General features: G+C 42.7%; 1 protein-coding gene across 4 annotated transcripts in view; it reads right to left on the reverse strand.

Annotated features, from left to right (window-relative positions):
* The window catches only part of LOC136443933 (multiple epidermal growth factor-like domains protein 6), a 107,395-nt gene extending 106,021 nt beyond the window's left edge, over positions 1-1,374 (reverse strand). The window contains exon 1 of one of the 4 annotated variants that reach the window (XM_066441308.1): positions 186-1,374. In XM_066441308.1, coding sequence (XP_066297405.1) covers positions 186-301 — 116 coding nt within the window. In that variant the 5' untranslated portion in view covers positions 302-1,374. The remainder of the gene's footprint in view (positions 1-185) is intronic. The other 3 variants (XM_066441309.1, XM_066441311.1, XM_066441312.1) reach the window with 3 other exon arrangements.
* Positions 1,375-16,548: the final 15,174 nt, after the last annotated feature.

Raw genomic sequence — 16,548 nt, forward strand, 5'->3', positions numbered from 1 at the left:
CCCTAGTATAACACCCATTCTTCTCTTACTAACAAGACCCCCCTCAACTCCATACATCCTCCTACTACAGCCCCATTAAACCAAGCAATTGTCGCCCGATTGTTTGGATCTGTGTGTGTGCGACCCTTGTGTGCCCCAATGGTTGATAACAAGCTCTTATTGAAAAGGGTACTTGCTGTACTTACTGGTCTGCATAAAGCTGGTACTGGTAGTTGTTGGCGAGGATCCCTCTCAGTCCCACCGAAATCAAACACAGCACGAAGTGACAGTACAAATCCCGTACTCCTGTAGCCCACTTCATTGTGGTAAAGATCCCGCTGAAGAGCCGTAGGAACAAACCAGATGACTTCCTAAAACTCCGCTGGTTGTACCGCTGCCAATAAGTACAACTGTGCCCGTGCGGACTTGTGTTCTGTACCGTACGCTGGTTGTGCGAACTCTTCACGAGGGGGCTCAAAGTGCCCGACAACGGTATCAGAAAACCCCGGAAAAAATGTCAGGAATCGTCAGTTGGGTAAACTGTTTCGAGTGGTCTCCACTTCTCGTCTGTTGATAAAACCTCTTCTCTCGTCTAAAAGGAATCCAAAACCGCCAAATTATGTTAGAGAGGGTGACAGGGAGACCGTCAGAGACGACACAACTCACAAGGCCCGCCGCGACTCTGGCCTTAGGTCTGCGGTGTGCGATTGCCGGGCTCCAGCGACGATACCGTTGTCGATATCCTGAGGGAGAATCTTGAATTATACCCTAGTGGGCCACACGCCAAAAAAACTTCCGCGATAAATACGAGTAAAAGAGAGAGAGAACACCACCAAACGTTAGCGCTCGCACGGTCAGTGTCTGACTCAACTGACAGCCGACAGGAGGAAATATAAAGAAAGCAGCACCGCCTCACACAATACGAAATGCCTGGGGCTGCCGCACAGAATAACACTGCACCCTTCCTGTCCGGTTTCCGAAACGTGAACCGCTGAATCCGACAGGGCTTAGCAGAGCGACCCGATCGCGTCTGGGGACGACACTGTGAGCTCCGCACGCACAACTGTATCCTCTCCTTCCGTCCTGATACAACTTCAGAGTTAATCCACACCGGTGCAACCACCGCGATCTTGCAAATCCTCGAGGATCAAATCAGCACTTTTTCCCGCTTGACTCTTGATGTGACCAGTCCAGAGGGCATTCCAACATAACAAGCGGACGCTTTCACAGAACCCCGTCGGCACAAACAGACGCCTAGCCTAGCCTGCCCCCCTTCCTACAAATTTAGCCACCGCTTTTTCAGGAATATCCCCGTCACGTGACCGCCACCGTTCGTGACAAAAGATGTGTACACACGGGGTCTCCGTTGTCTCAGGTTTCCTCAAGAAAACGTCGGAAGAGCTCCCCGAAAAGTAAGACACAACGCGGCGCTCTTTGAAGTGAAACGATACTTGTTAAAAACTTTTAACGCATTAAGCTTTGAAGTTTAAGGCATAAACCTACGGCCTTGCTGGGTAACTTTCTACCCGGGCTCATGAAGCCAAGGATGAAGCTGTAAAAAGCGCTGTGCCGGATTTCAAAAGGACCGTCCGATCTTTTTGGGTCATCTGGGACGATTTGCAGACGACATTTACCGGCACGGTTTCCCTTTCTGCAATGATGCACTAGGGGGCGTTCGCGCACACGGAGAGACGAAGGAGGTCAATCCTCAAGCAGACGTTGGGGGAAGACCTTCTTTGGAGTTTTGTCGTCTTAAAAATGTCATACAACTTGAAGAACGAACAGAGGCTATGTATGTCAAACAAAGACTACTCCTACAAAGCCCGTTCAGTGTAATCTCTAAGCAGATGTAAGAATTCAGCTCAGTCTCAGTGTTAACGTTTTAATCGTTTTTTTGGAACATTTCGCAAGTAAATCTGTTTAGCTAGAGGCTGGTCCGGATCCTTACATCTGCTCTGAGATTAGTTTTATACGCGGAACACTACGAAATGAAACATGTTTCTTCCCTCATGCACAAAATCTGCCTGGAAATCAAAATAAATTAACAGCTGTCAGTCACACATGCCTGAAACGAGGCGTGCACCCTGACGGCCCGTCCCACAGGACTCATCACTCGGAAAAGTCAAAAGTGACGGAGAGAGACCCTCCCAATATCTGCTTTGAGATCGTCCGAAGACAACAGCTGTCGCCCACCCATTCGGAGCTGACAGGAGGCACGCGCGCCGACGGGCCGTCCCGAAGGACTCATCGCCGCCCGGGGGACATGCCCGACATCGCCCGGACCACCAAGGACGTGTCCGGGACGTCGACTGACCGCCTGACCGAAAAATGGAAATGTCGGATCAGTATTCCCTATAACTTTCCTTGCTCTAACTGTGGAGGTCTCCACCCCGTCTTAAAATGTTCAAACCATACAACTTGGAAAACAAACAGAGGTTATGTATGTGAAACAGAGACTACCCCTACAAGACCCTACAAAGCCCGTTCAGAGTGATCAAGGATCTCTAAGCAGATATAAGGTTTTATAAAACCTCTTTGCTCTAACCAGATGCGTGTTTTCCGTTCGCCTTTGTTTGTGATAGGTGAGTCGAGTTTGTTTGACAACAATGTTGATAGGTGAGTCGAGTTTCGTGTGGAAAAATGCGTCGGAACCATGCATCTGCTTGGATCAGACAGGTGGAAATGGCTCAGGTGTTGGGAAGGACTAGCTGGCTTGGCCTTGAACTCAGAAACAAGGAAGACAAGACGAAAACACCAGAACACAGACAGACATCCGCCTAGCGGAGTCCCAGAGAGCAATGAGTGGTGGGCAGTGTCCTCCATTTCCCCCCTGGCAGAAAAAAAACGCGTGTTGTTTCTGGGAAAGGAAAGACGTCCACAACTGTCCCTGACAAGACAGCCGTATCGGTGCGATTACGTCATGTCGGATCCATTAGCGTCGCTATCATCCCCCCTGCCAAACCTGCCGCCAGCTTACAACAGATAAACCACATCATGACGGTGTCACGTTACAGTACTGTCGGCACACTCAGCCGTAAGTACTCTCCAAGCAGAGGTTAGGGTCCGGATTGTTTTGGACGTGTTTTCAGGCGTTTCATCGGGCTTTCTATTTAGGTTCTCTTCTTGTACATGTCCAGTAGCCAGACAAAAAGAAAACCTCACACAAAGTTAAAAGCCCCATAACAACGCCTAAAAAGACGTCCAAAAACAAGCAGCAGCCTAACCTATGCTTGGAGAATAAGACGAATCCAAAGGACCAAAGCTGTGAGGGTAATCTTCAAGCAGATGTTGGGCGACTCGAAAAAAATGTTATCCGTTTATCCATTGGAACACGTGATTGGAAAGAATTGTGCGTCAGACAAGCAGAGAAGGTTACGATATTCCTTCCCGAAGATCATCTTCGAAATTAGTCTCAATCGGCAGCTGAAAACGGCGATCAATGTTCGTACGCACTGGTTCGTACGTATTCTTGTGACATGGGCAAAGATATATTTGTTTCAGCCTGCATTGTTGTTTGGGACTTTCACTTTCCTGAAGATTTACACCAGAGTAGTTTTATATCTACTACTAGTAGTATAAAGACTCACCATCTTTACACTTTGACGATTTACACCCCTAGGACCCTGATGGTACAGTAGCGACAACTAGCGTCTAGTACCAGAACGACAGCCCTGACGCGAATCAGTGGGCAAATGGCAGCGGCCCATTGTGAAACGGTAGGGGGGCAATTCAGATCACCGCAAACACGCACTGAAGTAAAGGTGGCAAAGGAAGAGCAATACATTGGAAGAAAATTATCTAAAGAAGCCAAGTATGTACACTGCAGTCCTAAGTCTCCATCGCTGCCCTTTGAGACAGAGTATCAGATAAGACGGTCACAATCTTCCCGGCCACCAACCTCTGCTTGGATACTAGTGGAATTAACGTTTAGGAGTATCCAGAACCACTCTGTTAATTAGTATGGGGGTAAGTTGAGCTTTTATTAGCTAGTTAAGTATTGTTCCCATGGAACCACTGGATGCGGTATTGTTGCATAGGGTCCCGTGAATAACTGATGATCACTGGTAGTCAATGGGGCAGGCGGTTCATATCTTTATCACGCGCAATAAAGTTTCTTCATAATTTTTTTATCATTGTATGTTTTAAAGATCTTTGAGGCATGGATAAGCATTTTACCTTTTTTCTTTTTCGCCTGTAAAAATATCTAGCTTCGCTTTTTTAAATAAAATCATAGTCGCTTTATTGTGTGGTGGCTTGCCTGCAGGTTTCTGTTTTATGATGATTCAACATGCGAATAAAATAAAAACTGCATCCACGCACGTACAGTGGCATAGGGTTACATCCTTGTTGCAACAGTTGAGGTACTGGTTCGCCATAGCGTACTGTGCTAGTGCAAAATGGCCCGTTGGCAACCGTAATTTTTGTAATAGCCAGAAGTGCATGTATGATGGATGTGTGTTGCACTCCAATTCGAACACTGACATCATGACACGTACAAAGTAAAATACATTTAGTAAAATAATGACTGTGTACAATCTGTAATGGTACTTACTATATTACTCTACTGGGAGTAGAGAACAAATGTCGAAGAACTTCAAATGACATTAAATTGTCAACAATATATAGCATAGAATCTGTTGTATGCGGAATGCCCACTGCCAATATTGTTTGACACAGGACGGACTGAAAATATTTCCAAAGACCTCCAAAGACACATTTCAGAGCATTCGGATCAACCAATGGTGCTCCGAGGAACATAATCGTACTTCATCGAAGACAGAAGTCTTGCCGTTAAGTCTCCTCAAGGAAGTGAAGGAGACGTCTGTAGCGTATCAAGCATTCTTTAAGTCTACCTGTAGGAGAGATAAGTGCACTCTTGACACGTGTTATTAATCTTACTTAATACGAATCATTCTGGACGTCGGTCGATAGCAGACAGGCCTGGAGGCTTTATGCGTTCAACGACACTGAAACCCAGCTGTAACGTTTACAATTTTAATTTCTTAATTGTGCTACATTGTTAACAAGCGTGGGAAATACAAGGTATATACACATATAAACACACGCGCGTACATGTACGCGCGCCCACATATATTCATCATATATTTTTTGCGCAACTATGTGATTTCAGTATTATGATAATAACACACGCATCATAGTCTGTGACACATACATATAAGCACACATACCCACACATAAACACCCACATACGCGAGCGCACACACACACATTTGCATACAGGCATACACATTCACACACAGTCACTCTAACACACGCACAAAGACACCCACATACGCGCGCACACACATATTTGCATACAAAGACATACACACTCACATACAATCACACGCGCGCGCGCGCACACACACACACATACATGTACACACACACGCACACACACACATACGTACATACACACAGTCACATACACACACACACACACACACACATATACATACATACACACGCACGCACATACACACACACACACACACACACAGAGGCACACACGCATTTTGCTTACCACGTGCACAGAAACCATGATGTTAATTAGTTTCCTGAGAAGCTCGGGATTAGTTCGGTAAATCAGCGCTAGCACGGCGTGTGTTTTCTTTTATCATATTTCTTCTACTGTTATTAGAACTAACAAACCATGTTTGACATTTTTCATATTTCTTACGAAAACTTGATGGATTGTGGTTTTAGCGAGGCGTATTTATCTTAGACGTGCAGAGTAAGACGTAGATGCTCAATGTCACCTTCGTAAAGACGGGTTCTTTTCATTACTACAATTTATGACAGCGCAATATATCTTCTTCTCAAAGGAAAGTTATTACGCCGTTGGCTGGCCAGTTACTGGGGGACTGCCTGTTGCTAATAGAACGTCGTATCGGGGGAAATCACTGGGAATGAATGATAGCATCTTCTTGAAGAATACAACTACGACAAGAAGATGAAATATGAAGCCGCGCGAAGATACGTGAAGAACCATATATTTAGAAGGCCCGTATGATTTCTTCGGCGGATTTCAAGGGATATAGAGGACAAATTTAAAGCTGTGTGGATCCATTTTGCTACGACTACGATATATTTCAAAAAGGGCCCCCGTAGTTCATGAAGTGAAATAAAGGTTAACGTTTGTTAAATATGCTTCTATCTGTGTCTTCACCACTGGTTCCCATAGTTACCCCTCCCCCTATAACTAGGTAACACGCACGTCTGCCTTATAGCACGGGTATTGAAGACAGGGAATAACCTACTCTGGGACCTTTTAACTAACGTCTTGTCAGTGCTCAAGACGTGTCTAGCACATGGAAATAAGTGCAGAAACGCAACTAGACAAGCAGAAAGACACACCGAAAACAATACCCCTACTCACGGAGGTACTGGTAGTGGCGTATGATAACGTTGATATTTTCTTTCGTACATTCTCTAATATTTTTCGGAAGTTACTTAGTATTTTTCAAACTTATATTTCACAGCATGTTTAGAACACGAGTATCACAACCGGACGTTCCGCTGCAATACCATTATAAGCCGCTAGAGTGCCCAAAATCTAATCATTCCGAGGTCCCATCAGCACATACCAAATATAAAGACAGTCCGCCCAGGCCTTCTTGTGTTATCGTGATAACAACTGAAAGTACACACACACACACACGTACATGAACACAGACGAAAACATACCCTTCATTTTTCATGGAGGTAAGAAGCCACCTTGGTCACATTGCATATTGTCTATCTACACATTGAGCTGCATATGTTGCTGTTAATAGGTAGCGTGTATTGAATTTTGATCTCTTAATGTTTTCTGCTAGTAGTGTTTACCTTGAGATTTAGCTGAGTGCTCCTCTGCCTTCAGTTTGAGTACAATCATAACATTCGGTTTATCCAGAAGTGCATTTTTCATGTGACAAATTTAAAAGCAAAATTTATACTTCAGTGCACTTTGGACTTGACGGAGCCGTCCCGTGAAATTTTCTGTTCCTTATGGAAATGTTCTTAACGTTGCACTCATAATTCGTCCATCCCATGACCTTTACTGTCCATATTTGACCTTGAGGGTGTGGATGGTTATTACTTGAAAGTAAAAGGCAACACATCTATTGCGTACACTGTAATCTTAGGTCATTAAAAACTGAATCTGAAACTCTTTCTTATTCTTAATACCATTGGCCCTGACAAAACGGTTTGACGGAAAATCACCCAGTGACCTTTAATTCTAGCGACGCCATGGAGTCAACTAACTTGGAGCTTTTTGTGTAATTTCAATGTACGCAAAACGGCGGGAAACTATTTGACCCTATGACCTTGCTATTTGGACTTGAAATGAGCCCTGAATAACCTTGGTCAAGGTGACGCAAGGTCAGAAATTATTTCTTGCATTTAAATGTACCTTTGATGAGAAAAGAGATCATAGCCGAGTCGTGCCCAAAGGTTGTGAATATTTCAAATATTCTTCAAAGTGTTTGATTCTAACGTTATAGCTCTTCAACTTGATGCTCTTAGATTTCTAAGAAATATTTACTTCTAGAGGAAATTTCAGCGAGGCTTTGTTTAAAAGTGATTGATGGCACATATCAAATCTTCTTTACGTAATGTGGAATACGTTTCTGTTGTGTGTGTTGTTCACGGGTTGTTGTTCTTAATTTGTAACGTACTATATCGTTCATGAAAAGAATAAGAGTTGTGATTTTTTTTAAACTCACAGAATGGACGCTTCCATGTTGACCGGTGTTCTGTGACCGTACCTCTCCTCGTTTCCATTGAACTTACCGTAAGTGTGACTTGGCACATGTAGTCGGTAATGTCCATGAGTATGTGTCCTTAAACTGCCGTGTTTGCAGTGCAGGGATCACGATAGCCGTTGGTTCAACTCGGTTGTCTACTTGCTGAAACGACTGGCTCTTGGGTAGACTAACGTTAACGTTAACGTTAATTCTGACACGTGCGATGCACAATCTGAGGCATCAGATTTTCACGTTTTCACGTTCTGACATTACGACGGTACGTTTGCTAACTCCAGAGTTGCTTAGAAATGAAATGAAGCCCCTATAAATGCTGAGTTGTAAGCGGTGAGACCTCTCCGTCGAGTAGAGGGCAGACGGAACAATCCTGTCGCCTCTCCTTGACCGGGGTGAAGCAGAGTGACGTCACATCCGGTCACGTGGACAATGAATTTCTGGGAATATTATTAGGATCCATCCGCAGCTAATCGGGTTATTCTGTACAGTGCACACTATTAAACACACAAACGGTACCTAAAACATAGCCTTTGTGGCAATGTATTCTTTGAGACACAAAGTTTTAAACGTACAATTTCACCCGTGCATTGGTGATTATCATACTTTCACTTTATCATGTAGTTCTTGTTGCATTTGAATAGAATAGCGTAGATTTTAGACTCATTATACTTTCTAAGCGATGTATTGTATCCGTTATGTATTGTATCCGTTATGTATTGTATCCGTTATAATTGTTTTGCAAATAAATTTTCAAGATTAAAAGCTTTCAAGGCGCTGACTGATTGCAAGTTTACGACAGGGAATGGTAAAAACCGGGTGCGATAAGAACTGACCAGCATCATAAAATCAGAAAACAGCGCACAACAAGCCGCAAAAAGCTTAACCAAGGATCTCTGCCTCTACAATCTGCCAGTACAATCGGCGATCTGCCGGTGCAATCGGCGATCCCGATCGAAGTTTGTAAATTTTGCAGGCATGTGGATGTTCCCTTTAAAAGACCGAACCTTTCAACTTCGATTCATGTCACTTTAGATCAATGGTCTCACTTGAAACTCATGGTTTATAAATGGGAGCAACAATTAAGACAACCAAGATAACAAAAAAGTTGAATACTCCGGCCACATGCAGTCCTGTGGAAGAGTCAGTAAACTTCCCCGATATATCGTTCCCACAAAAAAATGGACGCGACGCCATAAGCACTAACTGAACTGTTGTAAACTGTGAGGACACCCTTGAGACCGCTGTCCATACGTGTGACGAATAGGGTGCATTTAAGGAGAACAGGACAAACGTAGCCTTGAATACAGACTTCTTAGCTGGGTAGCGACCGCTGGGAGCTTACTATAAAGCTAACAAGACTGACTTCCAGGCTAGGACACTAAAGGCTCCTTAGCAGGGTATACATGTTCGGCTGTTCCAGAGTATGTGATGTTTTCGATATTATGATCAGCTCAGATTGTGCCCGGTTTATTTTTCATCAATTTAATGGTTTGGCCATACAGCCAAGGTTGCCCAGCTAGCTGCAGGTTGTTGTTCAGGGCTCACCATGAGTGTCCGGTTTCTACTATCAGTATGCCGCCTGTACGGGATTGAAGAATCCAGGTGCAGGGAGAACTGATAAACAATCAGAAACCAGCACGTTATTAAGCAGACAAAAAAGAACCCGTAAGCCTGCTTAGGAGACTAGGAGAAACCCCGAGAGATCGCCTAAAACGAAAGAAGATGCAAAATCGTTTTGTTTTTCAAAAAAGAGTTGAAAGGCGAAGTTGTTGCAAATTATTTGCCTCAAGAAAATACTCCCTTAGATTTAGACTGTTCGTTGTCACTGCGTCACTAGAAGTTACATATTTCATTTTCCCTTCACTTCTTTGAAGAACTTGGTAGACCTAATGTCATGCACTACAATACATACCATGCGTATTAATACTAGTAGTCTGAAAAAGTAACTCAACATTGTTACTTGTTTAGATTAGAAGATTGAAGAAGTTCAGAACTCAGGCTGCGAAGACTTTCAATAGTTGACAATTTAGAAGCCACATACCACATATGCAGTGATGATTTTGACATTTCTGCCTTGATGTGGTGAAACGAGCTTCATTTTTTTGTGGATTATCCAGAGCTTATATGCGAAACTGGCATGCAAGTATGGAAGCTAGTTCTTACGATACTAGTAATAGATTTTCATCACTGATATAAATGATTCAGTGTGTATAATAGATATTGCAAAACTCATAAAACGGCGCCTCATTTAAGACATGCTAAACTAAATGCTTCCGAATTGAGTATTCCGTCCTTATCTGCAGTTTATGTGCCTTTTGCCCTTTTATGCTATATTTGCGCTGTTTATTCCGTATGATGTGCAATATCTTTGTCGCCACACATAAAAACGCCTTTTCTATACAGCTCAATTTCGGCGGGTCCCTGGTCATTAATGCGCATATTGCCTGTCTTTACGGTGGTATAAAATGGGGATGACGGTAAAATTTTGTGTTTGTCTGCAGCGGATACTTCTTTACTGATCGCTATACATATAAGCCACAGCGTGCTTGTGGATGCCGCCAGTTTATATGTTTTAATTAGGGACTCCATATAGGTATGCCGACATCCCTGTTATTTCCATGCCTTTTCGCATTTTCAATGTTAGGTTGGGGCTAGCAACTGTACAATTGTACAACTTACTCTAAATTCATTTTGCAAACAGTCGCTTGTTAAAGCAGCGATATAAGAAAAGGGCTATCTGAAAACGTCCTGTACATGTCTGCCGTCGTCTGAAATCAACCCTGGTAGCTTGTCTTCGATCCGACAGACTAGTGTTTCCTTGCTCCATAACATTGAAAAAAATCTGTCTCCAAACTTTGGTGATTTAGAAGATCGAGAAGACGCTTCCAAGACGTGAACGAGTCTTAAGTGCCGACCCCGCACATTTGCAGTCTCTGCCTCCGCGGGTCGTAAAGGATAATGGGTAATCAGGGATCGACATTTCCGCGCGGTGCCGGGCGGTTAACCAAATGGAGTCGCGGAATGTCACATATGTCTTCTCACCGGTCCTGGCCTTGTGAGGCTCTAATTAGCTGTCTTTGCTGATTTGCAAGTTGTACATTGCAAGTTTTGAAAAGTTATTGATTCTGCATGAGGTCTAGTGGTTAGCGGCACTGTTTCTGGACCTGTTGTTGGTCATACGACTTGCGGGCAAGAGATGCGGTCCGCAGCTTTAGTTGCTTAGTCGTCATTCTTCTTAAAGAATTAAGGTAATTTCTTAGGAACATTCGACCGGTAACATACTGATACAATCAAGGAGAAAAGCCTTCTCTTACTGTAAGTTTGAACTGGCTCAAGAGATGTGTGTCCACAGTAAGGTCGTTTCCATTATTATTTCTATAACTCTTTCGTTACCGTTTCTGCATTGACGAGCCCGCAATGTGCTAGTAATTGTAAACTGACGTAACACACAAATACTGGCTACATTACATATACATCCAACAATTTGGCATACCTTGTCCTCGCATGTCCCAAAAATGTGTTTAAAACTATGTAATGACATGTGTTATACGCAATGACCCGTGTTGTACGCCCTAGCGATCTCCTTTCTACAATAGATCGTGTCGCTTTAGGCCGGGTGTCGTTACATGTAACGTTCAACATAACAAGACCCTCTCAGCTAGACGACGCGTGCTGAGCGACCATTAAGCGGCCTAGATTCGATTTGTATGGCCGTCCTTGATTCTACAATTGGAATATGATGCGTGATGCAAACGTATGATCTGGAAGACAACAAAACATACAAAACGCAGAAAGAAATGGGTATTTGTCAATGAAATGTGCTGAGCGATTTGTCTAATATATGGTCGTTCTGCGGTCGTGGGTTCTGTGAGAACCAACGTGAAAATGACGCCTACGCTCCCGCCTAAAGCTTAGACAGTTCTCTCATCAGTAACACTACCATAAAACACACCGACGATCTTTGACTTTTTCCCCTGGAGAATCCTTTTAAGCCGTAATTATACCCGTACCATCTCCTCATTGTGGTACTTAAAGATAAGAAAAGCCGCGGCAGACGACGCAAAGATCACAGGTCTTAAGAGTTCAGGAAAGTCCTTCAAAAGATTTCAGCGCGTAACCATTGCTTGCGGGGGTGTCGGAAGAGCCTTGGAAATGTCAATGAGGCGTCGCGGGTTGAAAACCGGCTTAGAGGAGCCGCAATAACAATCATGAGGAAGGATTAACTGTGATGAGGTGGCGCGAGCTGTTCTAGAGTCACGAGGAAAACGGTTATCTGATAGACTCGGTCTGATCTTCCAGGTTGATTCCTACCTCAGCAGCGATGAAAGCTATTCCACCTGTAGCAATCTCAGGAGAAGAAGTCAATGATACAGAAGCGTGGTTTGCTAATGATCATCATCTTCCCATGCATTCTTGTCAAAATTTGTAATTTCGAAAAACCTAATTACTTCTTCATTAGGCCAATCAAGCGGGTGATGTCTTCGTTAAAGCAATTATAAAACCAACGAAGCAACCAATTAACATTGTTAACAGAAGAGCTTTCCTGCAGAAAGACAATACTATGCATTCAACACCGTACTTAGTGACTGTATCACATTTGTCCTCGCACACAGCCGATTTTAAACGTACATCTCAGTCATACAATTTTGAAGCATCTTATCAAATGGTATCCTCTTTTTCAGTCTATTGCTCATTGATGGAGAAAACTCGTATTCATAAGTGTTACAGTCTTACTTCGAAAACTGAAATTTGAGCAACTTTTAGAGCTTTGTGTACTTGACCTTAAAATTCAAAAGAGTAACCGCGTGAGCTCAAGTTGTTGATGCTCCCTCTTCACTGGATGAAGACCGTGGAGTGACCATCGAGTGACCAAAATTCGACGTGTATGGCCTTCGACTTTATCCCCTGGAGTATGATGCACGAGATATCATTTGAAATAAACAAAATACCCAAAATCTCATAAAAATGCTTACTTCTTAATAAATGAAATTCGATGGACTTCTAATAAGAATTTTGGTCACTCAATGCTCACTCAGCGGTCGCCGCCTCAGTGGAAAGGGGGTGTTACCCTCAACTCCTTTGTCGCACAAGCTACCCAACCCACAGAATCACAGAGAGACTCACAGATACAGGATATCTCCAGTAAGGCTGTATTTCCCGTCGCCATGAGAAGGCCGTAGCCGCATGTCTGGCCCGGTTGGTCGGTGGGTTAATGGACTCATTCGTGCTCATAGCGATAAGCGGCCCATAGATAAAGCTTTCTCAGATGGACTAGGATTTGTGAAAGCCTCCCCACTCGACTAAATGGTTGAGTTATGAGTTTTGGGTGAAGGGTTATGATGTACATGTATGGAGTATACATTTTGTAGACAAAGTTGATATGCATATGGCCCGTTATGAGCGTTGAGCGACCAAGAGTATATTTGCATGACCTACGACTTTATGAATTAAATATAATCAATGATGTAAAAGTATAAAATGACAAAAAACAACACAAAATACACTTCATCAATGAAACCTTTTTCATCTACTAAATGAGATTATTTGTCGTTTGGTAAAAAGGGGTATAACTACGTTCTTCTGTAGCCTCTGTGCCAACCTGCAGTTATAGTCTATTTTCCCTCAGTGAGGATATGTTTCTACCGTTTTGCTTTTGTGTGTACTTGATCGGTGGTTTGTTGTTTGCTTTATGGTTTGTGAACGGTACCACTGAGGAAGTCATAACTGCATTGTTGTCAGTATGGATGGGCCTCCGTCTAAGGAACTAGTCAAAGATTTGTACTATTACTACTGCTACTACTGCTAGCTGCTACTAATACTGCTGCTGCTGCGGCTACTACTGCTATTACTACTACTACTACTACCATTACTACTACTGCCACTACTACTACTACTGCCACACAATTACTCACCAATTAAAGCTGGATGACAGATTAATTGTTCCATAGATACAGTATCTACAATTCCGCAACAAAGCATCAATCTGTAGCGCACACAGTGAACAACATAAAACTAGTCATAGACTCGGGTACTAATGCACATAGATATGCTGCTTGAGGCGGCACTAAGTCGAGTCTTGTGACTTCGCGACGTAAAAAGTGACCCACATTTCCTGAGACGTCCCAACCTATCGCCGAGGCCATCAGTGTCGCCTGGCTGGCGTCAGTACATATCCACCGTTACTTGGCAAATGCACCGTTAAAAATCATGTCTGTTGAATATATGTATCTATGCCACTTGCACTGTCACTGATAGAGGACGTGGGGCATGTACATGTGAGTCACTTCCTTGTCCTTCTGGGTCATATTGTAGACGTAGTAGAATTGTTGAATAGTTTACCTTGAGCACATATACTAGACTCCTGCTTGAGAATGAAGGTAAATTTCATTTATCAACAGCTTTTATTTAACAGGCAGGGAGTGATGACCTCCACTTATCCTTGTCACAAAATGACTTTTTATTTCATCTTTTCTCTGTTTACCTTCTTCCCCACGTCACTGCAAATTCTTGTCATAACCTGTTTACACGGTATGTTTAACCTGCTAATTCCCTGCTGCCTAATCTTGCAACCAACCAAGGTGGTAACAAAAGGGAGTCGGCACTTCACTGTTGGGTTGTTTTTAATCATTAATGAATCAGATGTTAAATCCCTGATATAAGTCTGGGTCTGATTTTGTGATCATATGACTGATATCTTTTTGTAAGTCATACCTCAATTCAGCCATGTAATGGCTTTTAAGGTATCATGCGATTTTATCCAAATAAACTAGCCATTCCTTCATTTTGCAGAGGGGGAGCAGAGGACAACAGTGGTGCAAAATTGGCAACATTCGCCATTGATACGTCAATGAAGGTTAGACATCCAGGTAATACGATACGCCAAATAAGACTTACTCAAGCAACTGGATATGATTTTGACCGTCTCCAAAATCATATCCAGTTACTTGATTATCTGTTATTTGGCGTACTCGCCATTGATGCCAAAGAAAAAAAATCCGCATTCTTATTTATCTATCATGAATAAATAGAACGCAAAATTGTGAAAACATACATTTACAATGAAAGCATGTCAAACGTTTCCACCGACCTTTTCAAAGTCAGGAGAAACAGCCCATAAAGTGTCAAATCGGAAGAACGATACGTTCCATTTCTTTCAGCGAAAACGGGACAGTCGTATAAGCTAGGGCAGAAATAACGCTTATAGTAAATATCTTTTTAATGTTACATATTCCACGGTTTATTACTTATACGTTATGTGGCGTGACTTGTTCTTTGACCGCCCGGTCGGAAGACATATTTGCGTGCGAAACAAAAATCATCTCTAACGCGATCAAACCATGACCCTGGAAATATCTCAGCAGAACGTACCAGATAAATCCGCTCTATCATAAAAACATGATATTCTTAAAGCCACACAACTTTGATTTTATGGATAGTATCATTTAAAGACTAAGATGTCATAAGGACAGCGGGCAAAGAAGGTCAGTATATTAAAGCAAAGAGCATACATATAGATATCAGAGATTCTCTAATATCTATATGTATTCTCTTTAAATAGAGATGAATCCAATACAAATGTGTTTGAAAGAATTGACTTATCGATGTGCGAAGGACAACTGAGACTTCCAATCTAACCGGTTTCTACTTTTGATCAATCTGTTTTAAAATGATATGGTGATAAGAATAGGATGGAGAAAATACAGTGCGACAACCTATAAATCCTTAACCCTTGGATTTAGAAGAGAGAATTATTAAGTTATGGATTCTATTGACTATATGCCAGTTGCTATCATTCTCTCTCGCATACATTGACTTTTTCATTTGGACAAAATTGATATTGGGATGCTAGACTCTTGTACAGCTGATCATGGCTAAAAAAATGCCGGATTTTTTTTACCAAGAGAGGATTCAAAATCAATGCGCACCGGGATCTTATCCATAAGATGGAGCTTACACATCATAACTACGACCGTCACAGGTCACAGGCGCTACAATAACGACGGCTCCAAATGTCAATGGGTATCTTCGTCTCGCCCTTGTTGCTGGAAGGGCTAATTTTGTCTGCAGTAGCATCTTTTGGGGCGGACATTAGGAGGGATTTTGGCCATGCTACATCGCATTTCGCGGATAAGTTGTTTTACATGGCCGTAATTTTGTTCTGCGCAGTTGCCGTTGCCACCGCTGAACGATGATGTTATTAGGTCGTAACGGTAAAGGAACTGAACGCGCGCCATTTATCTTGTTTTGTTTCATGCATGGCAGATGGCCAGTATTTAGCGGTGATGCAGAATTTGAAATCCACGTTTGACGTAATATCATCTACATTTGACAAAGAATCCATTATGTACAAATGTTATCAAACAGAGAAAACGCTAACTTTTGTTTTCTCTGTCTGATAACATTTGTACATAATGGATTCTTTGACAAATGTAGATGAATATTGATAGTAACATTTTTTTACTTCCCACGACTCATCAACTACTACAAACAACCAAATAAGTACACGGAACGAAACGAAAAATATCATGGAAATCCGCCGTTTTCCTTTGTTCAATTATTCTCCTTAGAAGATTTTCACAAAAACGCCCCTGCAGTTCCAGAGGAAGCTGCTAGGCGGCCCAAACCTACACGACTTCTTTATTACATCACAAGCTATCTGACACCCAAAAATCAAGACCACAGCACGTCCAGGTCAAAAGATACAAAAATTTAAGTTTTGCTGCAGTACCAAGGTCACATACCACGGGGGCCAAAATCGTCCTTGAATTTCGGCTTCACAACACCCGCCCACATACCAAATATCATTGTAATCCATCAAGAGACT

Source organism: Branchiostoma lanceolatum, chromosome 10 (assembly GCF_035083965.1).
Source record: "Branchiostoma lanceolatum isolate klBraLanc5 chromosome 10, klBraLanc5.hap2, whole genome shotgun sequence".
Lineage (NCBI taxonomy): Eukaryota > Metazoa > Chordata > Leptocardii > Amphioxiformes > Branchiostomatidae > Branchiostoma > Branchiostoma lanceolatum.